The 25,507-nt window shown below is 47.2% G+C and overlaps 1 protein-coding gene across 1 annotated transcript in view; it reads right to left on the reverse strand.

The window, feature by feature from the left end:
* Nucleotides 1-22,725: 22,725 nt before the first annotated feature.
* POLDIP2 (DNA polymerase delta interacting protein 2) overlaps nucleotides 22,726-25,507 on the reverse strand; it is a 30,571-nt gene continuing 27,789 nt past the window's right edge. Inside the window, exons 9-11 of the mRNA XM_069761374.1 lie at nucleotides 25,053-25,178; nucleotides 24,893-24,972; nucleotides 22,726-23,373 (exon numbers count right to left, since the gene is read on the reverse strand). Of these exons, the coding sequence (XP_069617475.1) occupies nucleotides 23,259-23,373; nucleotides 24,893-24,972; nucleotides 25,053-25,178 (321 nt within the window). The 3' untranslated portion in view covers nucleotides 22,726-23,258. The remainder of the gene's footprint in view (nucleotides 23,374-24,892; nucleotides 24,973-25,052; nucleotides 25,179-25,507) is intronic.

The raw sequence follows: 25,507 nt of genomic DNA on the forward strand, positions 1-25,507 counted from the left end.
GCCAGTTCTTCTCTCAGACCAGAATGGATCAAGGGGAGTCTCTGGAGCTCCCCCTTCTGGCCGGAGGTGGTAGTGCAGTCTTGCTATTTTAGTATTTGTATTTATTGTCAGTAACTGTTTTTGTGGCAAATACCCCTAGGGGTGCCACATTCCCCCTTAGTTAAGAACAGTACTCCGGGACTGTGGGACGATAACATTTTGAAATAACAATTAACATGTACAGAGTCTTAAAAATGAAAAGTTACAAAAACCACTCAAGGAAACAAAAATAGAGTTCTGTAAAAAGTCACTTCAAATAGCGTCCATTAATACAGTTCTATCCTTGAAGGTACTAGGAAAGGCACTGCACTTTGTGTCCAGGAATTTAGTTCCATTTTTCCAACAGAGTTGTCAATATAAAGTCTAAAGAAAGTTCAAAAAGAGCAAAAAGCAAAGTTCAAAAAGCAGTCTTTCCGGAGCTTTGATTTAGTGCCTCCGGGCTGATAAAAAGTTCAAGAATATGCAAGAAGTTCATACAGACAAGTCTCTGTAGGTACTGGGCTTAAACGTTGCAGAATGATAACAATGACTATAGTTTTATAGTTGGTAATCCGCATACCTGGACAGTAATTGACCCTGGGTACTACGCTGTGATCTACGTAATAGCGGTGTCTCTTCATGTGGTGTACTACTGTCTACTGCGGATGTAGCATCTGCCCGCTCTGCTAAAGATAATTCCACGACTATGGAGATGGCAAGTCCACCGTGAATGGGATTACTCTGATCAGGAATCTGTTCTTCCTGGCCTGGAACCTCCCGTAGTACGGGGTCAGCCTCTTCCTGTCTTGGGACTTCTGGTATTGGGTTCGGTGTTGGGTAAAAGGCCACCATGGGAACCACTACTGCACCATGGTATGTTAGTAGGGTTTTGGGAAAGTCTCCTCTACAGGTGTGATACATTTCCTCTTCTTTTTCCTTTACTGGTTGGACCTGCATGGGTTGAATAACTTCTGGTTCTGGCTGGACAACTTCTGGCTCTTTCAATGCTTCCGGACATAATTTAAGATTGTCTCTTGACACTAGTACAGATGTTAAGCCTCCGTTTTTGCTAATGAGACACATTTTAGGATTATCCATTCTTGTTGGTAAAACTGTGTAGGGTACGGCTTCCCACTGATTGTCCAGTTTATTGGTTCGACGATTTCTCTTGAGCACTTGGCCACCCGGTCTTAATGGGGTCGCTAGAGCATTCTGGTTGAAAGTTCGCTCTTGTCTTTCTCTAGTTTGCTGAAGGCTTCTTTCCACACTCTCTTGCACTTGGCGATACTGCTTTTGCCGTATGATATCCCAATTGGAGTCTTGAACTTCTGCGTCTGGTTTCAGAATTCCCATTTCTAGATCGATTGGTAATTGGCCGGGTCTTGCACGCATAAGGTAAGCTGGGGTGCAGTTGGTGGAGCTCACCGGAACATGATTATACAGATCCACCAAGTCAGGCAATTTCTCTGGCCATTGATTCCTTTCTGTCTCAGGTAAGTCTTTAGTAGGTCTATTACAATATGGTTCATCTTCTCGCATAAGCCGTTTGTGGATGATAGGCCGTCGTCCGGATCTTTTTGCAAACATACATATTACAGAATTCTCTGAAGATCTCTGATTCAAAGGCTGTACCTTGGTCGGTGAGAACCTGTTCCGGATATCCATGGGGTCTACAAAAGTACGTTTGGAACGCTTTGGCTGCTGTTTTTGCTGTCAGATCTTTTACGGGTACTACTACCAAGAAGCGTGAATAATGGTCCACGATGATCAAGGCATAGACCTAGCCGGACCGGCTTGGTGTCAACTTCACGTGGTCCATGGCTACAAGTTCAAGTGGTTGTTTGGTGATTATGGGCTGCAGTGGTGCTCTTTGGTTCTTTTGATCGTTTTTTCTGAGGTTGCACGGGCCACAATTTCTGCACCACTGTTCGATTGATTTTCTCATCCCGACCCAATAAAATCTTTCTCTTAGAAGTACTTCTAACTTTTTCCAACCGAAGTGACCAGCACCATTATGGTAAGCTTCGAGGACCATCTTGACATCTTGTTTAGGCACGATAATCTGCCAAACCAATTCATGTGTTTTCGGATTGGTGTACCTTCTACAGAGCTTCCCTTGATACAGGAACATTTTGCCTCTCTCTTTCCAGAGTTGATGCGTCTCTTCTGGGGCATCCTCATCGGGATATGCACTTTGCTCAGTCAACAGTTCCTTCACCAACTTCACAGCCGGATTGCTGTCTTGGGTGTCAGCCCATCTATGGTGTGCTAACGGATTAAAATTCACCTCTTGTTGTTTCTGATAGGTACTTGACTGATGATGTTTTGCCTTGGGATGATGGAAGGCTGGTAGTTCAATTTCTTCAAGCTCCCCCGTTTCTTCTTCTACATCTCTCAAGTGTGGCATCCGGGATAGGGCATCGGCATTTCCATTCTTGCGACCTGCTCGATACTTGATTATGAAGTTGTAATTAGATAACCGGGCTATCCATCGCTGTTCTAACGCACCTAATTTGGCTGTGTCCAGATGGGTCAACGGATTGTTGTCAGTATAGACAATAAATTCTGCAGCGGCCAGATAGTGTTTGAAACGTTCAGTCACAGCCCAAACTACTGCCAGTAGTTCCAATTTGAAGGAGCTGTAATTTTCTGAATTTTTTTCAGTTGGTCGGAGCTTTCTACTTGCAAAGGCGATGACTTTCTCCCGACCTTCTTGCTTTTGTGACAGCACCGCTCCTAGTCCCACATTACTGGCATCGGTGTAGAGGATGAAAGGTTGATGGTAATCTGGGTATGCCAGAACCTCTTCTCCGGTTAGTGCCTTCTTTAGTTGTTCAAAGGAGTCTTCCCTTTCGTCGTTCCACTGAAAAGGAGGGTTTCGGTTTGAAGGTTTCTTCGTCTGCCCTACCAAGGTGTCTTGCAAGGGTGCTGCCAACTTGGTAAATCCTTTTATAAATCTGCGATAGTAACCCACCAATCCCAGGAATTGTCTCACTTCTTTTGCGCTGGTAGGTCTTGGCCAATCCCTTATGGCGCTTATTTTCTCGGGATCCGGTGCTACTCCCTCCGAACTCACGATGTGTCCCAGGTACTGTACCTTTGGCTTGAGAAGGTGACATTTGGATGGCTTGATTTTCATGCCATACCTGGATAAGGCTTCGAACACTTCTGCCAGGTCTTTTAAGTGTTGTTCGTAAGTCTTTGAGTAGACGATCACATCATCTAGGTACAGGAGGATGGTCTCGAAGTTCTTGTGTCCGAGGCAGCATTCCATCAGCCGCTGGAAGGTACCGGATGCGTTGCAGAGTCCGAACGGCATGCGATTAAATTCACATAGACCCATTGGTGTGGTGAATGCCGTCTTTTCCTTATCTCGCTCAGCCACAGGGACTTGCCAATACCCGCTTGTTAAGTCTAAGGTGGAAAAATAATTAGCAGATTTCAAAGCAGTCAAGGACTCTTCTATCCTAGGCAAGGGGTAGGCGTCTTTATGGGTGATGTTATTAATCCGCCGATAGTCTACGCACATTCTCATGGTTCCGTCCTTTTTTTTGACAATCACTAGAGGGGCCGCCCAGGGGCTACAGCTGTCTCTTATTACCCCGGCCTGTTTCATCTCCCTCAGCATATCTTTTGCACATTGATAGTGAGCGGGCGGTATGGGTCTATATCTTTCTTTTACTGGGGGATGGTCACCGGTGGGGATTGTGTGTTCTACCCCTTCTATCCGTCCGAAGTCCGATGGGTGTTTACTGAAGACTTGTTCATATTCCGTCACTAGCCTATACACCCCTTGTTTTTGATGGGTAGGTGTTGAATTTATGCCCACGTGTAGCTGTTGGCACCAATCCTCCAATTCTCCATCTGAGCCGTTGACTTCCACCTGACAGGTTGGTTCTAAGGGCTCAATGGTTGTGATGGCATTGTTGTCAACAGTATATAGCTTTGCCACTGTAGCATACCTTGGCAAAGTGACCTCTTCCTCTCCACAGTTCAAAAGTCGTACCGGCACTCGTCCCCGGTGTACCTCGACTACCCCTCGTGCTGTGAGTATAGTGGGCCTGCTGTCGGTGTACACTGGTTCTATTAAGGCTTGATAATCTCGTCCCTTAGTACCAATGGCTGCTCTACACCATACCAGCATTTCTGTTTTTGGTGGGATTACAATAGAAGTTGGATCACTTACCCTCACACTGCCGATTTCTCCACCTGCAACTTCTACCTGTTGCCTTAACATCAATACTTTTATTTCCCTCCGGAGAACTCTCTGCTGGTAGGATTGGGCAGTTTCAGCAATTTGCTGTAAGACAGAAATAACTTCGGCAAAGCAGTTCTCTAACACATTCATTCCTATCAATACAGTTGGTTCACAGTTCCGCCGGTCAACATCAACAACAATTATACCCTGTTTCTTCAATTCTACTTTACCAATCTTTATGGTCATCTCCCTGAATCCTAGTTTCGGTACCAACTTACCATTACTGGCCCATATATCTAGTTCAACATCAGAGGGCCCTTTATCAATATCTGCATCAGCCCAGTACCTCTTATAAAGGATATACGGTATAGATGAAATCTGGGAACCTGTGTCCAGCAAAGCGTTGAGGGGAATTCCGTCCAGCACGATAGGGATAATGGGTCGTCCTCCGATGTACCTGTCGTGCCAGGGTGTTGGGCCTTGAAAGTCCATTCCTGTGAAGCGGCCCGCATTCCCAGGGGATTCCCGTTTAAATCACAATCTCGTGCAAAGTGGCCTGGCTGCTGGCAACGGCGGCAAATGGGCTGTCCATCCGGTTGGTAGCGGTCGCGGGGTCGTCCTCTCCATGTCGGGTATTTCCGGGGTCTCATCCATGGAACATCCTCTCTACGGTTTGCCAACTCCATCTTGGGTCCTCTCATCTCCTGCATGGTTTTAGCCATTGAAGCAACAACATCAGTTAAAGAGTCAAGCTTTTATTGAAGAACTTCATTAGTACTGGGCCCCAGGGGCTTAGCAATGGCCCCGGACATAGCTGATGTCACTTGCACTCCCTGTTGTTGAGGTGCCTCTGCCATGGGTTGCGCAGGATCCTGATCCCGAGGTGCCTCTGCCAGCTGGAGACGTATAGCGCTCTCCTTTAATTGGGCAAATGTCAATTCAGGGTTCTTAAAAACAAGCATACTCACATGCCCCCGGTGAGAAGGGGTGTAGAGTCCCTCAATAAATTGATCTCTTAGCAGTTTATCCGCTCCGGTGTTAAAAATGGGTTCAGCCAGTGTAAGTGATTTAAGGGCTTCCTGCAGGTTTAAGGCAAAGTCTCTCACGCCCTCATTAGCTTTTTGTTTGCAATTAAAGAATCGTACTTTAGCTTTGCTGCCGGCAGTGGTTTCAAATGTAGCTTTTAATCCAGCAAATATGCGTTCAACAGTGCCTTTTAGATCAGCTGCCCATGCTGTGACTTCTCGCTTAGCATGGCCACTTAACTGCATCATCAGGAGACTAACACGCTGAAGTTCACCCACGGGGAACATGTCAAAATGGGCCAGCATCTTTTCTTTGAAATCGTCAAGGGTATTAGGCTCACCTTCATACATTGGAAGCCACGGGCCACCCGGGGTATATGGCATCAGCACCGGCATGATGGGCGCCACTCCTTGCACCGCTGCGCTACCGGACTCTCTATCGACACTGTCTTTCAGCTGCATTAGCGTCGCCGGGTGCTGCGGCGTCTCTGTGCTGCGACATACTGTGCCTCCTTAGTTAAACCGGACCCTTCCGGTCCTCCGCTTCCGTCGGGATAGTGTAGATTCGTTCCGCTGTGCAGCAAGATTGGTTTTCCCCTTGCTCTGACGTCAGAGCGCTCAGCTTGGTGCCGCCCACAATGACACGCCCCCTGCTGCTCCCGCCCGCCACGCGCTCTGTAATGGCGGATTCTGAAGTTTTTCAGTCAGATTGAGGCTCAGGTAATGACGTAGCTCAATTAACAGTCTCGTGCCTAACGGTTATGAGGTGATGGCGGCCATCTTTACTCCATTATAACCAATGGGGAAAAGTCACTTTCAATAGTTTTTAATGTGAAATGGAATTTTCTTTAATAAAGTCAATTTTCAAGATTTTTCATCCAAGTTTTCACAGTTTTGGGCTCCAATCACGGCACACAATACCCGGTATACGGGCTGGCTGGATCCTGTTCGTGACGCCAATTGTAACGCCCAGGAGACCGGGGTACCCAGCACCGGACCAATGGGGTCCGTCTCTTGAGGGAGATGTCACGGGTGGCTTGACCCGGTGCTGTGGCCTCAGGCAATGCACAGTGTAAGGGGTATCATGAGGGAACAGGCACTTACTTGATCAGCAGCAGGTTCTCCCAGCGGTGATGATCCTGATCCTGGATAGACGGCTATTGTCCAAATGAAAGTCTGAGGCACTGAAACGTTTAACCAGTTTACTTCAACATAAAGGGATTTACAACCAGTCCTGTCACCGGAGTCTGTATGGGAACTCTGAGTTACTTTGACCCTGCCGGGGTTTTTGCCTCTTATTGTACGCAGTTTCTGTGTGGCCCTGCTGCTGTATGTGAACTGGCTGCCGGCCCAATCTGTCCCCTCCGGGTCCTGGTTCGACGGGCAACCTGAGTCCTTTTATCGGCTTACCCCCTCCAGGAGTACCGCTGAACTCTGTCTGTTGCTGCGTCCGGCCCTAGTGAAGCTGATATCACCTCACGTTTTTCCAGTTGCTGTATTATATATAATGAATACAGCCACGGATCCGGTATCCGTCTTTGCGCCTGTTCTTGGTAGTGATTAATGCTACCCGGTTCTCACAATGTCCTTTTTCTCTGTCCCTTTTCTCCTCAGGCCGGTTATTTGGGCCTGGAAACCGTCATAGGGCTGTTAGAAATTCAGCTGTATGACCTCTCACTTTCAGCTCCTTAGCCCAACTGCCAGTTCTTCTCTCAGACCAGAATGGATCAAGGGGAGTCTCTGGAGCTCCCCCTTCTGGCCGGAGGTGGTAGTGCAGTCTTGCTATTTTAGTATTTGTATTTATTGTCAGTAACTGTTTTTGTGGCAAATACCCCTAGGGGTGCCACATTACTTACCCTTCCAGAGTGTCTTGTTTCTCTTGAGAGGACTGTACCGGGTCGTCTGCATGTATCTTCTTGGAGGCCAGTGGTGGAAGTTTAATTTTAGGCCTGAGCCTATTATCTGTCGGATCCATACGCTGGAGGAGATCCTCTCCCAGGCTGGAAGAAGTGAGAGAGCCTCCCTCCCACCTGAGAAGGACCTTCACTGGGAGGGTTTCTTGCCAAAATAGAAGCCTCTTCCTCCCCTGGATCGCTTGTCCAAGTTGCTCCTGTCTCGGTCTCTAAACTGCTGTCTTCGGAACTTTTGGCCTCTCTAAAAGGAGCGCCGAAAGGGCTGAAATGGCTGCTTTGGAAAATTTTTCTTTTTGTCACCGGCTTTTTCCAACACCTCGTCTAATGCTGTAATGTGAATATAGAAATGGCTATTTTGAGTCCATTTTGAAATATACTGAACGCATACAGACCATTACAGAGCAGCATTTCTTGTCACACATTTACAGACAGACAATGCTCATTGTGACAATAATAATAATTTTTATTTATATAGCGCCAACATATTCCGCAGCGCTTTACAAATTATAGAGGGGACTTGTACAGACAATAGACATTACAGCATAACAGAAATACAGTTCAAAACAGATACCAGGAGGAATGAGGGCCCTGCTCGCAAGCTTACAGACTATGAGGAAAAGGGGAGACATGAGAGGTGGATGGTAACAATTGCAATCTTGAGAGCTGTTTATTGTCTGAAGACCTTTAAGTTTACAAACAGTTTTAAGTTTGTTATTGTAAAACAGTAAGGTTTATTTAACCTCTGTCTGTGGTAGTTTTATCTAACCCTTGTGGGCTTTTATGGATCTATGGGTTTATGGCCCATTGTCTGATGTATGACTGATATATTGGTCTCATCCTATCTTGAAAGCTGGCCACTTGAAGGGCAGGGTGAAATTAAATGTAACATAGTGCAAATCACTATATAAGGCCAGAGAAACATGACTAAGACAGAAGCATAAACTGGTGTACCTGTACTTACATGTGTACAGTGTTTGATACCTGCATAAGTGGGGACGCCCGTGCACTGTTGAGAATTTTCCAGGGGTTCTCTGTCTTGGTGTTGCTTCTCTGATTTTCCAGACAGATGTTTAAAAACTCCTTGGTGACGGATATTGTGAGTATATGTACTTATGTATATGAATTTAATCCTTATACTGTATGTACTTTGTATCTTAAAATATACAAAGGTGTACGCAATCATACTATTCAAATCATATTTTATTCGGACTCCCATGACAGCACTACGAGAGAGGGGATCCGCCCATTAGGAACAGGAAACCTACAGATACAAAAGGGCGGCACCTCTCCCATGGATCAGTTGGTTTCCTGTTCCTAAGGGGACTGGATCCTACAGAAATTCCTTCTACAAGGATTCCAGGCCGGCCGGCCGACTCAGGTAGCGGGGGGAGGGGGGGGGGGGGTCTCCTACCTCGGCCGGTGTGGGGTACCTGAGGCAGTCACGGTGGTCCCAGGGGGGCTGCACGGTGGTGACTGAAGCAGCATGGAGCGGTCGCCAGGGGGTGTCCTGTCTCTGGAGCCAGCGTGCGGTAAGTATAGTGGGCCACCCTCCCTTGAGTGCTGTGAGGCTGTGTTGGGGCGGTGGCGTCTAGGTAGCGCCGACCGGAGCGCAGCTGTCTGGCCTCCATGTCCCACGTTGCCTGCAGCGCTGAACAGGAAGCACTGTGGGCTGTGGTGACGTCGGAAGGCGGAGCCGGCGTCGACTTCCAGGTCGCGGTGCTCCTGCGCACCAAGATGGCGGCGCCCACCGATGATTGCTTGCCGCTCTCCCTCAGGGCCTTGGTGATCCTCTACAGCTGCGGGGAGGTGTGGAGGCCAAACAGACGCTGTGCGATAACATGCTGACCGAAGGAGGGGCTTTATAAGACAGATCCTCCTGCGTGTTCCCCACTTCTGGTCTCCAAACCGTTCAGAATGGAGTCTGATCATGATCAGCAGGTTTTGCTGCTGAATGAGGCATCCCAGAAGCCTATGGAGAAGGAACACGTGAAAAGGAGCGATGGATCTGGCCGCAGAAGTTCCTCCAGACAGGGTCTGGAGCATCGACCAAGAAAGATCCCCCTCGTACTTCGGTATCTCTCTGGGTGTGGGCGACCACTGGTAAGTAATCTTCGTGAAAGTTCACTCAGTGACTAGTCTTCTCTCATGTGTTTTTTGCTACAGGGAAGAAAGAATGTCAGTAAAATGAAGCATAGGGAATGTGCCATCTGCGGAGCTCCATTGCCTGACTCACACCCTAAAAAATTATGTGACCCCTGTATCCAACAGACGGTGAGGTCTTGGAAAGGGGGAGGGGGATATGGCATTTAGATCTATAGACTAGTTTGCCTTACTTGCCCCCTCAGGTAGTGGAAGAATCCTCTGCTATTGCGGCCAGTCTGAAGGAGATGGTTAAAATGGAGGTCAGACAGTCCATTTTAGGATCTTTCACAAGCGGGAGGCTCTAAGCGAAAAGCTCAGTGGACGTCCGATTCATCTGAGGGTAAGATCAGAAGCGGAGTCTCAGACGATTCAGCAGCATCATCCTCCTCTTCGGAAGAAGACACTGCTCGTTTTTGTTTACCCATTGAGAGGGTAGATAAATTAATAAAGGCAGTCAGAAGTACCATGGGTATAACGGAACCCAAGCCTCAGCTATCCAAAGAACAGATGATGTTCAGTGGTCTACAGCAGAGGAGGCGTAGAGTTTCCCCTATGAACGAGAAAATACAAGAACTCATTAATAAAGAGTGGAAAAAACCAGAGAAAAAGGGGTCTTTACCGCCAGCGCAGAAGCGGAGATATCCCTTTGATGACCCAGCTGTCAACAATTGGGAGAAAGCCCCTAAGTTGGACGCAGCAATTGCCAAAGTGGCGAAGCGATCGTCTCTCCCATTTGAGGATATAGGAACCCTCACAGACCCCCTGGATAGGAAGGTGGATACCTTTCTAAAAGGTACTTGGGAGATGGCTGCTGGCTCCTTAAGACCTGCGGTGGCGTCGACCTGTACGGCAAGGTCAATGATGGTCTGGCTGGACCAGTTGGAGGAACAGCTAAAACAGGGAGCCTCTAGAGACTCTATACTCGCAGCATTACCTGCAATTCAGGAGGGGGCTGCTTTTTTATCAGATGCCTCCATCGACTCTGTAAAATTGGCAGCCAGAGCAGCTGGACTCTCGAATGCTGCTAGAAGAGCCTTATGGTTAAAATGCTGGCCTGAGGATATGCAAGCGAAAGCAAAGCTTTGTACTATCCCTTGTAAAGGTAAATATTTATTCGGACCCACTCTGGACGAATTATTAGAGAAAGCAGGGGATGACCAGAAGAAGTTTCCGAACCTATTCGGTTCATATCGTCGCCCCTTCAGCAAAGAGAAGTTTAATCGTGGAAGGAAGCGTACCTTCTCGCCAGTGAGAGATAGATCCCGATGGGATGATAAATGAAAACGAGGTACAGGATTCATGTTTGGTCGCTCTTCAGTAGAGAGGAAGAAACAGGACCAATGACTAGTAATCCCCGTGGGGGGGGGGGAGGGGGAGATTGTTACATTTTTCTGCGGAATGGTCAGCAATCACAAACAGTGTGTGGATAAAAAACATTGTATCTCAAGGACAAACTCGAGTTCACTCATTCCACGAGGCAAATTTAAGTTAACCCCCCTGCGTTCATCTCCTGCTGCACAATCTACGTTGGAAGAGGAAGTATTGACTCTGCGCCAAAAACGTCCTAGTAGACGTTCCGCATTTCCAGGAAGGGAAAGGTTTTTACTCTCCCTTATTCCTAATTCAAAAACCTGATAAGACTTCTAGAACTATTATAAAATCTTAAAGGTCTCAATAAATTTTTGGTGAAGCACACCTTTAAAATGGAATAAATTAATTCGGCAGTAAAAATGCTTTTTGACAACTGTTTCATGATAGTAGTGGATTTAAAGGATGCCTACTATCATGTACCTATTCATGCAGATTACCAGCAGTACCTGAGGGTAGCAGTGTTAATGGGTGGAACGATTTGACATTTTCAATTTAGAGCACTTCCCTTTGGGATAACTTCTGCCCCTAGGGTGTTCACAAAAATAATTGCCGAAGTCATGGCGTATTTAAGGGAATCAAACATCCTTATAATCCCCTACTTGGATGACTTCCTCATTGTAGGAAATTCGGTAGATCATTGCCTATCACAATGGGAAATTACTAAGACTAAATTAGAGCACCTAGGTTGGGTCATAAATTTCAAAAAATCTAAGTTACAGCCCCTTAATGTTCAAAAATTCCTGGGGTTGCTGTTAAATTCAAAAACACAACAGTGTCTTCTCCTTATAGAGAAGTTAGAACAGGTGTCAAAAGCAATTAATGCACCTTCCATGACACTTCGAAAAGCAATGTCCCTGCTAGGCCTACTCACATCATGCATACCAGCAGTTAAATGGGCTCAGTTCCATACCAGATCCCTACAAAAAGAGGTTTTATTCTATGACAGAGCTTTAAAGGGCATGTTAAAAGGAAGATTAACGTTGGGGTCATTAACAATACAGTCCCTTAGATGGTGGCTAGACAAGCAAAATTTATCAGCAGGGGTACCCTGGATAATAAGTGTTACCCGTATAATAACCACAGATGCCAGCTCTTCAGGGTGGGGAGCTTATATGGGAGACATGGTGGTCCAGGGTCAATGGGAACCCTTCACAACATTCTCATCTAACCAGAGAGAATTGTTAGCGGTTGAATTAGCTTTTAAAAACTTCCTCATGTATCTGCAGGGCCAGCACGTGAGAATCTTATTGGACAACAGGGTCGCAGTTGCTTATATAAATCGCCAAGGGGGTACGCGTTCCGAAGCATTAATGCAGATCACGGATCGCTTGTTCCGGATAGCAGAGTCAAATTTTCGATCTTTGACGGCTCTTCACATCAGAGGAAAGCAAAATGTGACAGCAGATTTCCTCAGCCGAAATATTCTGAAACAAGGAGAATGGTGTCTCAACGAGGACGTGTTCAATCACATTGTCCACAGATGGGGTCAGCCGGTGGTGGATCTATTTGCTACCAAGAGCAACAAAAAACTAAAAAAAATTTTTGCTCTCTAAATCCCAGGGAGAATCCTCTGGTAGTGGATGCCTTCCTAGTGAAATGGGATTTCCCACTGGCCTATCCGTTCTCTCCGTTGAACCTGCTGCCTCTAGTGGTGAGAAATCAGGGAAGATTGAGCAAAGGTCATCCTGATTGCCCCCTTTTGGCCCAGAAGAACATGGTTTGCCTCCCTCAGGATGATGTCAGTATCTCCTCCCTGGGTTCTACCGGAGATCCCGAACTTACTTTCTCAAGGGCCGATCTTCCATCCACAAGTGGCTCCGCTCCATTTAACGGCTTGGAGTTTGAACGGTCACTGCTGGTAGATAGAGGTTTTTCTCCAAACTTGGTAGAAACACTCCTAAAGAGTAGAAAGCAAGTAACTACAAGAATCTACTCTAGAACTTGGAGAAAATTCTTAGCCTGTTCAAAATTTAATATCCAAGAAGGGGTGCCAATACATCAAGTTTTAGAGTTTCTGCAGAAGGGGTTTGAATGGAAACTATCCGCTAGTACCCTAAGAGTGCAGATTTCAGCCCTGGGTGCCCTATTTTCCTGCAATATAGCCAACAACTATTGGATAGCGAGATTTATTAAAGCGGTTAATAGATCTAGACCAATACGTAAAGATAGAATGGTTCAGTGGGATCTAAACTTAGTTCTGTCATCCTTAACAAAACCCCCCTTTGAACCCCTTCAGGATGAGTCAATAAAAATATTGACCCTTAAGACAGCTTTTTTAGTTGCCATAACCTCAGCTCACAGGATAGGGGATATCCAGGCGCTTTCTAGACTTCCTCCATACATAGAATTCTTATCAGATAGAGTGGTACTAAAACCGGACCCAGCATACCTACCGAAGGTAGCGACACGATTTCATAGGTCACAGGAGATAGTCTTGCCAGCCTTTATTCCTAATCCTTCTAATCCCAAAGAACATGAGCTCCATACGTTAGATGTCAAGAGATCTCTTTTACAGTATATCTCAGTCACCGACACCTGGAAGAAAGCTAATGCACTGCTTCTTTCCTTTCAAGGTCCGAGGAAGGGATGTAGAGTATCCAAGTATTTGCTAGCTAAATGGATTAGGGAGGTTATCTCTCTGGCTTATACAGCAGGTGGGGGGCCGGCTCCGCAGAATCTGAAGGCACATTCCACCCGGGCCATGGTGTCATCCTGGGCGGAAAGGTCTGGAGTATCAGAGGAACAAATATGTAAGACGGCCACATGGTCATCCCCTTCCACCTTTTTTAAGCACTATAGGTTGGATTTGGGTTACTCTTTTGATCTCACCTTCGGGTTAAGGGTGCTGCAAACTATTGTCCCTCCCTAAGGTAGTTTATGTCTCTGTAAATCTCTCATAGTGCTGTCATGGGAGTCCGAATAAAGCATTAAGCTACTTACTGGTAGCGGCATTTTTTCGGAGGCCCATGACAGCACCCTTAGTTCCCTCCCTATTCACGTGGGGGTTGCACTTCCTAACACTGTATATATTTATTCAGTGGGCTATGTAGATCTCATGTATAGTATCTAGCCACATTGTAATAAAATATTTTTTGATATAAACTGTGTATATTGTATGATTGTATGCCAGTAACCGCAGTAGTCCTCTCGGGCTCTGAAATACAACTGATCCATGGGAGAGGTGCCGCCCTTTTGTATCTGTAGGTTTCCTGTTCCTAATGGGCGGATCCCCTCTCTCGTAGTGCTGTCATGGGCCTCCGAAAAATGCCGCTACCAGTAAGTAGCTTAATGCTATTCCTTTAATTTTGTACTTTGAAATAAAATTGCGTTATATCGCAGATAGTAGCCTTCTTTAAAGCCGTATCCGAACCTTAGTGTTAAAAACTTGGCAATACAAATGCCAGTCCAAACAGGAAGTTCCCTTCACATGGCAAAGAGCAAAGTTTCATCTTTGCCTGTGCATCGCCTGGCCAGCATTTAAGCCATATCGCACGGCATCCAGTGTTGGCTAAAGCTGCTGAATTTGCTGCCAGTCTAGCTGAGTCTGCTGATGCTTCAGCTAGAAATACTGCCGCTGCTCTCATGGCCGGTATTGCCTCTAGGATGGTCTCTCTGGGAACTTTGTTCTACCTGATCTTCCAGGTTATCTATCCAGATTAAGGGATCTGGCTACACAAATGGCCGCGATAGCTGGCCTTAGTGCTCCTGCCGAGGCTTCCCATGCTGTTTTCAGGGAACTGTCCATCTTTCTATCCAGAGGTTCTTTGTTATGATAAGGTAATTCAGTACCACAATGGACATAGAGGTCAGAGCACATACAGTGACCTGACAATAACCCAAAAACATAAAACGAGCTCTGAGACGTGGGAACTCTGCTGACCGCAATCCCTAATCCTCTAAAACCACACTAGAGGCAGCCGTGGATTGCGCCTAACGCTCCCTATGCAACTCAGCACAGCCTGAGAAACTAGCTAGCCTGAAGATAGAAAATAAGCCTACCTTGCCTCAGAGAAATACCCCAAAGGAAAAGGCAGCCCCCACATATAATGATTGTGAGTTAAGATGAAAAGACAAACGTAGAGATGAAATAGATTTAGCAAAGTGAGGCCCGACTTTCTGAACAGAGCGAGGATAGGAAAGGTAACTTTGCGGTCAACACAAAACCCTACAAAAACCACGCAAAGGGGGCAAAAAGACCCTCCGTACCGAACTAACGGCACAGAGGTACACCCTCTGCGTCCCAGAGCTTCCAGCAAGCAGGAAAAAACAAATAGACAAGCTGGACAGAAAAAAACAGCAAACAAAATAGCAAAGAGGAACTTAGCTATGCAGAGTAGCAGGCCACAGGAACGATCCAGGAGGAAACAGGTCCAATACTAGAACATTGACTGGAGGCCAGGATCAAAGCACTAGGTGGAGTTAAATAGAGCAGCACCTAACGACTTCACCACATCACCTGAGGAAGGAAACTCAGAAGCCGCAGTACCACTTTCCTCCACCAACGGAAGCTCACAGAGAGAATCAGCCGAAGTACCACTTGTGACCACAGGAGGGAGCTCTGCCACAGAATTCACAACAGTTCTTATAGAAAACAACTTTTGAAATTGCCACATCAATTTTTGGGGCTCTATCCCAAGATGAGGACGCCTCCTCCTCAAAAGGATATCTTCTCTTTAGGGAGTTGACTATTTGGGACTTTTTCTCCGGGTTTTGCCATTCCCTCTTAATCAGTTCTTTTAGCTGTTCATTAATAGGGAATGACCTCCGTTTTTTCTTTTGCAGAGCACTGAACATTAGTTCTTGTGCTGTCTTTGCCTTCTCGTCTACCAGCCCCATGGTAGAGCGAACAGCTGTTATAAGCTTATCTGTAGCCTCTGCTGGAAATGTATCTTCCTCCTCTGAGCTACTATCTGAGCAGCGGGCTGTATCAGAGTCCTCCTCTGACTCAGAGGAATCCCTCTGGGATGCTACTGAGGGGCTGGATCTGTCCCTAGATCTGGCATCTGTGTCAGCTGTCTAACACTTTTACAGACCTAGAGACCTCTGACTGGATCAGAGATCTTGGGCTCTCCGTAAAAGGAGGGTGTTTCCTCCACCACTGTCTTGTTGATACATTCCTGACAGTCTTTTACCCCAAGAGGTCTTTAAATGCTTTTTACACAAGGGACATTCCTTATTTTTAGCTTTTGCCTTATATTTTTGGGGACCTCCTATACTCCACCCCCCAAATGTATGTAAGCAAAGAGGGGAGAGACGGAGATAAGAGAAAATCTTAGTTACTCACCGGTTAACAGTGTTTTTCGGAGTCCATGACAGCACTACGGAGAGAGGGGATCCGCCCTTCAGGAACAGGAAACCTACAGATACATAAGGGCGGCACCTCTCCCCACGCATCAGTTGGTTTACAGAGCACAAGAGGACCACCAAGGTTAATAGCATACACAATAAACAATAATACAATATTAACTATTCACTACCCGTGAATTATATATAAATAAAGGAAGAGGTGTACACCCAGAACTTAAGAAGACGGGAGGGTATGTACAGGTGCTGTCATGGACTCCAAAAAACACCGTTAACCGGTGAGTAACTAAGACTTTATTCGGTCGTCCATGACAGCACTACGGAGAGAATTACAGAGAGTAACTAACTAGGGAGGGACTACAGCTTGCAGCACCCTTACACCAAAAGATAGGTCAGAGGAGGCACCCAGGTTCAATCTATAATGGTTATAGAAAGTGTTTGGAGAAGACCAAGTAGCAGCCTTACAAATCTGGTCCATCGACACCTCCAATCTTTCCGCCCACGAAGCCGCCATAGCTCTAGTGGAATGCGCTTTAAGACCTTCAGGCGCCGGCTTGCCCTTTGAGATATAAGCCAGCGAGATAGCCTCCCTGATCCATCTAGCTAGAGTAGACTTCGAAGCTCTATGCCCTTTCCTACTACCCTGATAGGACACGAATAGGGCATTATCTAACTTCCAGGGATCAGTTACCGCTAGATACTCCAGGATACATCTTCTTACATCTAAAGTGTGTAACTTCCTTTCCCTATCGTTAGTAGGATTGGGGAGGAAAGATGGAAGAACTATTTCCTATGTTCTGTGGAATCTGGACACTACTTTAGGGAGATATGCTGGATCAGGGGATAGTATCACCATCATCCCTAAGCTGCATGTAAGGGGGAACCCTGGATAATGCTTGTATGTCACCTATCCTACGTGCCGATGTTAGGGCTACCAGGAAGGCTACTTTAAGGGATAGATTTTTAATAGAGGCTGAAGTAATTGGCTCAAATGGGGCCTCTGTCATGGCTGAGAGGACTAGGTTCAGGTCCCAAGGCATGACTTTATTCTTCACAATTGGCCTAGACCGTTTTGTTGCCCTGATGAATCTGCTGACCCAGTGATTCTCAGCGATGTTGCAGCCAAAGAGGGCCCCCAAGGCTGATACCTGCACCTTAAGAGTATTTGGGGATAACCCCATCTCTAACCCCCTTTGTAAGAATTCCAAGATCTGGTCTATTGGTATTGACTGACCAGCTATTACCCCCGAGTTCTGAAGAAATCTCTTCCAGATTCTGACATAGATTTTTGTGGTTATCACTTTCCTGCTTTTCAGCAGCGTGTTAATGAGGGCCGGCGAGAACCCCCTATCTTTTAGCAGCGCCCGCTCAAAATCCACGCCGTCAGATGAAGGCCAACCGCTCGAGGATGGTAGACTGGGCCCTGGGATAGGAGATCCGGAATGTCTGGCAAGACCCATGGATCGGACAACGACATAGCCCTCAGGCATGGAAACCACGTCCTTCTGGCCCAGAAGGGGGCAATTAATATTACTGTGGCTTTGTCCTTCCTGATTTTCCTCACCACCAGAGGAAGTAGAGACAGGGGAGGGAAGGCGTAGGCTAGCCTGAAGTTCCAGTCTATGAGGAGGGCGTCTACTGCCAGGGGATTTTCTCTGGGGTCCAGAGAGCAGAATTGTGCCACTTTCCTGTTTTCTTTTGTGGCAAACAGGTCTACCTCTGGTTGTCCCCACCTTTCCACGATAAGGTCGAAGATGGTGCCGTTCAGGGACCACTCTCCCTGCCTTAATGTGTTGCGACTTAAGAAATCCGCTGTAGTGTTTTCTGCCCCTTTTATGTGTAGAGCAGTCAACGAGAGAAGATGTTGCTCTGCTAGATGAAACAGACGATCTGCTACACACATCAGGGATCTGGAACGAGTCCCGCCTTGGTGATTTATGTATGCCACGGTGACTCGATTGTCCGAGAATACCCGCACGTGGTGGCCCTGTAGACAGACAAGGAGTGTTTTAACCGCCTGCTCCACAGCCGTTAACTCCTTTAGATTGGAAGACATCTCCATCTGATCATGATCCCAAAGCCCCTGGACCAATGAATCCCCCATGTGAGCCCCCCACCCAGAAGGGCTAGCGTCCGAGGTGATAATACGAGTTATATTATACTCCCAGGGGACCCCTGTGGACAGGTTCTTTTGATCTAACCACCACTCGAGGGATACCACAGCATCTTGGGATAGGGTCAGCAGACTGTCTAGACCTCCTCCCAACCTTTTTTGAGGTAACAGCACCTCGCCCTGGAGTATCCTCGTATGATACTGAGCCCATCGGACCGCTGGAATACAGGACGAGAGAGAGCCTAACACAGACATGGCTCTACGTAGGGACATGGTGGGGTTTTTTGAGGCATTCAGCACCTGAAGGTGCAGGCGATCAATTTTTTCTTGAGGCAAACGGCATTCCTGAACCTGGGAATCCAGGGTCAGGCCTAAAAATCGCTGCACCGTCATGGGCTGTAACCGAGATTTTTTAACGTTTAGCATCCACCCCAGACGCTCTAGAGCCGACATCACCTTATGTAACTGCTCCCGACAATGATCCGCCGTTTTACCTACGATAAGGAGATCGTCCAGGTAGGGGGATTATTAGAATGTTGGACTCATGTAGGTGTGCCATAACTTCCGCCATTACCTTGGTAAATACCCGAGGGGCGACTGAAATCCCAAAGGGAAGGGCCCTATACTGGAAGTGTCTTATTACCCCATCCAACCGTACCGCCACCCTCAGGTATTGTTGGTGACCTGCATAAATAGGGATATGGTAATAGGCGTCCTTCAAATCCAATACTACCATAAAGCAGTTTTTAAACAGCAACTTTATTGCAGTATTAATGGTTTCCATTTTAAATGGTTGAATGGTCAGAAAATTATTCAGCGCTCTAAGGTTGATAATTGTTCTGAAGGAGCCGTCTGGTTTACTTATTAGGAATAGAGGAGAGTAGAAACCACTACCCTGTTCTCCTTCCGGAACCTCAGATAGGACCTTTTTATTGAGCAGATCGTGAACTTCCGCTTCCAGGGCCGCCTGTTCCGCTGGAGAGGATCTGAGAGGGGTGACTCTGAAGAAGTTCTGAGGGATAGAGGAGAATTCTAGCCGCAGACCCGTAGCTATCAACCCCAAAATCCAATCACTACTGGAGATCTTGGACCAGGCCGGGTAGAAGGCAGATAGTCTACCTCCCACCGGGGCGACTAGTCATTGGGGTGGTTTTTTGACTTCACGGGGTGGCTCCTGACGTCCTCCACCAAACATGAACCCAGTACCTCTTCTTTTTCTTGTCCCATCTGCTCTGATCTCTGGCCGGTCTCCTCCGAAAGAATCTTTTCCCTGCGAAGGGCCGCCTGTAAGAAGTAGTTGGTAGATTAGGAAACTTCTTCTCATCTCCGGCTTTCTCCAGCAACTCATCTAGGACTGGCCCAAACAGGTATTCCCCTTCGCATGGGATAGAGCACAGACGAGATCTGGACTGAAGGTCACCCGGCCAACATTTCAGCCATAGGGCCCTGCGTTCGATAGTCCTGCCGCTCTAGCCACCATTCTCGCGGAATCTGCAGAAGCATCTGCGAGAAAGGCAGCAGCATTTTGAATTGTTGGCAGGAATTTCAACATGGAATCTCTGGAAACACCTTCTTCCAATTTAGACCCCAGCTGATCTAGCCAGACCATCATCGATCTGGCTGCGCATGTCGCAGCTACCGCAGGTCTCAAGGCACCAGCCGACATTTCCCATGTCCCTTTAAGGAACGAGTCAGCCTTTTTATCTAGAGGATCCTTTAGGGAAGCCATGTCGTCAAAGGGGATAGAAGATTTCTTAGATGCCTTAGACACCGCCGCGTCTAATTTTGGTGCCTTATCCCATGTGTTCACCATGGGGTCCTCAAAGGGGCATCTTCGTTTAAAGGCCGGTGGAAAAGAGCCTTTTTTCTCCGGCTTTTTCCATTCCTTTTTAATGAGGTTTTGGACCTGGTCATTGAGTGGAAAAGACCTACGTTTTTTAGGGTCTAGACCGCCAAACATTAAGTCCTGTGCTGAAAGTTCTGGCCTTTCATCCGCCACCCCCATAGTGGATCTAACTGATTTAATCAGTTTGTCCATTTGGTCCAACGGAAAACAGAACCGGTTAGACTCTTCATCCGAAGAGGACGCTGAGGAGACAGAGGCGTCTGAATCATTCTCCCTACTTGGGCCAACAGACGAATCCGAGTTTGAGGCGCTAGGCTCCCTTCTCCTTTTGGAAGGCTCCCCTCGGGACAGGGATTTCAGGGAATCCTTCACCTCCTTCCTGATAATCTCCCTAAGATTTGATGTGAAATCGGGAGACTCCTCCGCCACCTATGGGAGCGGAAAAAAGGCTATGTAATTCCTCCGGTGCTACCGCTAAATAGTATCCTATTCATCTATTTCCTACCGTCTGCCGCACACACGACTGACAAAGTCTTTTAGGGTAGGCGTCTGGCAAAGGGCAAGCGCATAGCGCGCACTCCTTGTTTTTTGATTTACCAGCGTTTTTTTTCCCCTGTGGAAATAAACATAGGAAAAGACTGCATCAGGGTACATTCACGAAGATCTCTTACCCAGGCAGTAGCGGTAGGTACCGGATTACTGGGGGGTCGGTCCAGATCCTTCTGTCTTGATCTGCGACTGGCCTGAACACTGCGCCCGCGGGTCTTCTGCTGGGTATTTGCCTCCGAGGATCTGTCCTCTTGCTCCAGCAGATCACCGGCAGCTTCTGGCACATCCATAGCTGCAGATGCCATTAGCAGCTCTGCAGCAATCTAACCGGCCATATATAGCCCTCCCCCATCCGGAATATGTGCATGGCCAGCTTAATCAATCCCCCCCCTGTGCCGGACCCTGCTCCACCCTCCCCCGCCCCTGGACGCTCCCTCCCCGTCGGTCCCACCGCATGCAGGACTGCGGCACTCCCAGCTGAAGCCGGCCGGCATCTAACTTCCGGTCCCGGCTCCGCCCCCCTCTCGCGTCACTTCCGGCAACGCTAGAGCGCTCAGGGACGCGCCCGGAAGCCGGGGACGGCGTCGCCGGATCCCCCAGCCGCACGCCGCCATACCATCACCGCACATGGCCCCAGCACAGCGGCGATCGCGGCGGAAGTCGGCGCCCGACCCCCGGATCCGCCGCGATCCCAAAGGAGCACAGAGGGGCGCTCCGGGAAGCCCACGCCGCATGGATAGGCCTCAGAGGTAGGGAGGACAGGGGCACGGGAAAGCGAATGGACCGGGGGGGTGGGGGAGACACACTCACCTTTGCTGGCCGCAGAGACAGACCTCCTCTGGACGCTGCTCCCCACTGCACCACTCACCGTCGTGGAGCCCTACCCGGGCCCACCGTGGCGCTTCCAGGGACCCGCACTGCCCGAGGTAGGAGACCCCCTCGCTACCTGGGTCGGACAGCCGGCCTGGGTGCTCGATAGGTGACTGAAGACAAATCTGTAGGGAATCCTGTCCTCCAGGAACAGGAAACCAACTGATGCGTGGGGAGAGGTGCCGCCCTTATGTATCTGTAGGTTTCCTGTTCCTGAAGGGCGGATCCCCTCTCTCCGTAGTGCTGTCATGGACGACCGAATAAAAGAACAGACATTAGCGTGCTGGACTTTCTCGAAGTTCACTCACCATTCGGACGCTTTCAAAGTACGGGTACCGGATCCGGAGGTTGACTGGTTTTCTCAGTTTCTCCCAATGAGACCAGGGACCCCTCCTTGGTATGGCGATCCGTCCGTACGCTGTCCGAGCGGCTTCTGCTGCTGCTATGGCGGATCTGGCTCTTCTCATTCGAGCGAGACCGCCTCTCCTGCACCTCTTGCTGTGGCATTAAATGTTCTGGTGAAAAGCGCTCCATCTTACACACTACCACGTAACAAGAGCAGCCACCTTCAACCTGGCCTGGTTTAGTGACACAGGGCAGCACTTCTGGTACGTTTAAATAGACTCACTTCCTTTTTTTTTTTACCTGCTTTCAATGCTCAACAGGGAGGGCCCCAAACCTCCGAGGAGACTTACCCAGCCCGGGCACCGATGTGCCTTACGGGCTATATGGCCACCTTTGGTCAACAGGGGGGGAAACGCTACCTGCGTAATCTTTTACATGGGCATTGTCTCACGGGCTGTGGCCATGCTTCGCTCAGGGGGGCATGGAATATATGGCCCCCGAGGCGACTACCGGTACCTGGTGACGGGTGCAGCAGACTAGCGCCTGCCCAAATCCACCCGACCCAGGTATCCTCTTCTGTCTTCATCAGAAGTCTTCATCTTGAGGGTTTCCCGTCAAGGACAGGAAACCAACTGATGTGGAGAGAGGAGCCGCCCCTTTTATCTTGAAGGTTTCCTGTCCTTGAAGGGCGGATCCCCTCTCTTGTGGTGCAGTCATGTATGATGGGGAAAAAAAACAAACAAAAAAAAAACCCCACAATCCCCTTCCAACAAAAGCATTTTATCCAAAAATCATAAACCTAAAATCTGTGTCCATAATGACAGTTACTAGACAACGACTTAATTATTTATCCCATGTGGCAAACCAAGAACATTTGCTAGTTCCAGTAATGTAGTTTGCACCAATTTTTGGCATGCATTATGGCAAGCTGGTTGGGCTACAGAGACCACGTCTCCACTAAGCCCTCGCCTACCATTTTACATAGTGGCAAGGACAGCCCAAGAATAAAAAAGTCAAAAATAGACATGTACCAGAATTAAAAAATTTTTTATTTTTTATTTTCACCAAAACTCTAGCACAAGTTGCTATATAAAATGTTCCCCACAGTTTTCTGTAGTGCAGCGTCTGAAGGCGGCGACTCAACATGGGGATTCAGTCTGGTGTTGGGCTCTGTGTTAGGTCACAGTAAGGACTTTTATAAAGCTGATGCTCTAAGTAATAAATCTAAGAAGCTCATTTCAGTAAATGTATAACTTTATTCAGAAATAAAAACTGCAAAAAAAAAAAAAAAATTAAATAACTAAAATTTCCAATTGGTCTTGGGAGGTTTGGAAGTATGTATGACCGAGGCAAGGCGGCTCTGCTGCGCGGGCATTCACTAAGAGCACAGCAGCTGCAGCTCTTCTTTATTATGGGCAATCCCAACACAAATCCTCCTGTCACTAGACAAAGATCGGAGATGAAGATATGACAGAGCGCCCTTCTGCCAATTAGGAGGAACAAAACGGTCTGATAAAAGTTCTACAAAGTGCGTTTCAGTCAAGGCTTTGTGTGGACAACTTCTCTACCAGTGCAGACCGGATGGGGGCGTTTTCTCATCCTTATTACTTTCCAAGGAGAAAGGAGGAATTCGGACATCAAAATGTGAACCATCAGGACGCTCAAACCGAAAAGTTCCCCTTAAACACAAGGAAGAAGAGATTGTAAGAATGCATGCTGTCCAAAAGAAAATAAATAGCAGTCTAAATAATCCCCTTTAATTTAATGTGAGGGTAGAGTAATTATTAAACAACAATCATAGTGTCTGGCTGTCTTGATAATATTTCTAAAATGCCAAGTGGAAATTGCCTCTTCAGAGAAAATAAGGACTTGAACTCTAACGCCACCTATTGGAAGTAGCAATCCTACAAGTCACAATCAACCTGTTAACAAGTCTTGTAATAGGACTTAGGATAAGTCATTACTTAACAGCAATGAATACTCACTGCCCTCCACACACAGTTTCGACATGCAGAGCAGTGAGTATTCCGGCAGCTGTGCTTATAAGCAGCGTGTGACGTCCCTGCCATGCGCCACTTACAAGCATAAAGCAGCTGCTGGCACCGGAACAAGACGCTACGATGCAGAGCAGGAAGGGTGAGTAGGATGGTTTGGTTTTTTTGTGGGTGTGTTTTTTATACTTTTTTGATGGGAGCCATGCATGCCAGGATGGGGATGAGGCCGCCGTGCATATCCAGTTTATACTTGCGTCAATAGGTTCTCTCAGTTTTTTGGGGTAAAGCGAGATGCCTAGGCTTATACTCGAGTACATTCGATAAAACCCAAGTAAATCACCTGGAGCCAGAAAACATCACAAATGCTGCCAGCACTGTACAAATCTATATAGTTACAAAGCTGAAAAGCAGAAATATATCAAACTGACAAATTACCACAGCTACCTTTCATTAGCCCCCCTTTACGATATGGCGATTTTAAGCTTTTTCTACCAAAATCTGTAATTTCTTTTTACTTTTCGGTCCACATAGCCATTCGATTGTTCGACTATTAAATGTCCTGGGAATTTGTTTTGAAGTGTTAAACTACGGTGAAATTACACAATCGGCATGGATAGCTCACTACATGTGTCAGGCAAGAAAATCAGACAGTGAACTAATAATCAAGTTAATGAGGCTGGTGCCAAGTGGGGAAATCTCCGTCACACCCAGAGCACTTGCACCATATCTGCATATGAATTAAAACACTAATTTCTTGAGAATGCAGCAACAGATAGATATAAAAGTGGTCGATGCATTTACATTTCAAAAGAACTGCCAGCCCATATTTGTGGTTTGAAGAGGGAATAGAGGGTTTATTGTGCCAACAGATTCCTTTTAAGAAAATAGGCATTAGGCCACATTCAGCATTTCAGATGAGTATTTTGTAAGCCAAAACCAAGAGTGGGTGATAAATACAGAAGCGGTCAAATTTTTATGTTATAATTTTCCTCTGATTCTTCCATTCCTGGTTTTGGTTGATGTAAAATACTGACCAAATACTGAACATGTTAACATGACCTTATTGTGAGGCTTTAAGACGGTTATCCTGACCAATCCTAAACCACTGGGAAAGCTCTCTGACGTAACATATGCACAAGACTAATGGCTCCATCTGTTATTACATAGTGAAAAGTGGCGTAATAATTAAAAAAAGGTGTCTCACCACATATGGCCGCTGGAGGCCTGCAGAGATACATGACTACTGTACTGGAAAGCTGGCTGCTCCTTAGAAAGGACTGGCTCCTAAAAGCGGTACAAAACAGTCAGTGTGGGAATACAGACATGAGCCAAAATCACGCAAGCAAATCAACTAGTGACCTTACCCTGCCCACGACACCACGGCCCCTCACAGTTTCCAGCGTACCCGAGAGGCTGAAAATGCGCCAGTGACGCTCCCGCAACTGAACTACTTCAACACCGAGGTTCTCCAGACGGATGCAGTAACGCCACTGTACAGGTCAGGAGAATAGAAATACATTACCGACAGACAGAATTGTAGCAATTCTTATTAGAAGACTGTATTACCACAGTTTAATAGTCCCAGTATACAAAATATAGTATATGAGGGATTTATATTCAGGCCCATCAATGTTGGCCTTGTAAACTGGGGTGCCTCCTCTAGGGTGCACTTGTTTAGTGCTGGGCAGCCTGCCTAATCTAATAGTATGGGTGTCACTAGTAGGCTGCAAGCCAGACACTGCCCTGTGTGTGACCAGCTCCCCCCTCCATGAATTGGCAATCTGAGTGGTTGTCTCACCAGTATTTTGCACCCGTGTTG

This window comes from Ranitomeya imitator, chromosome 3 (genome assembly GCF_032444005.1).
Source record: "Ranitomeya imitator isolate aRanImi1 chromosome 3, aRanImi1.pri, whole genome shotgun sequence".
In the NCBI taxonomy this organism is placed as follows: Eukaryota; Metazoa; Chordata; class Amphibia; order Anura; family Dendrobatidae; genus Ranitomeya; species Ranitomeya imitator.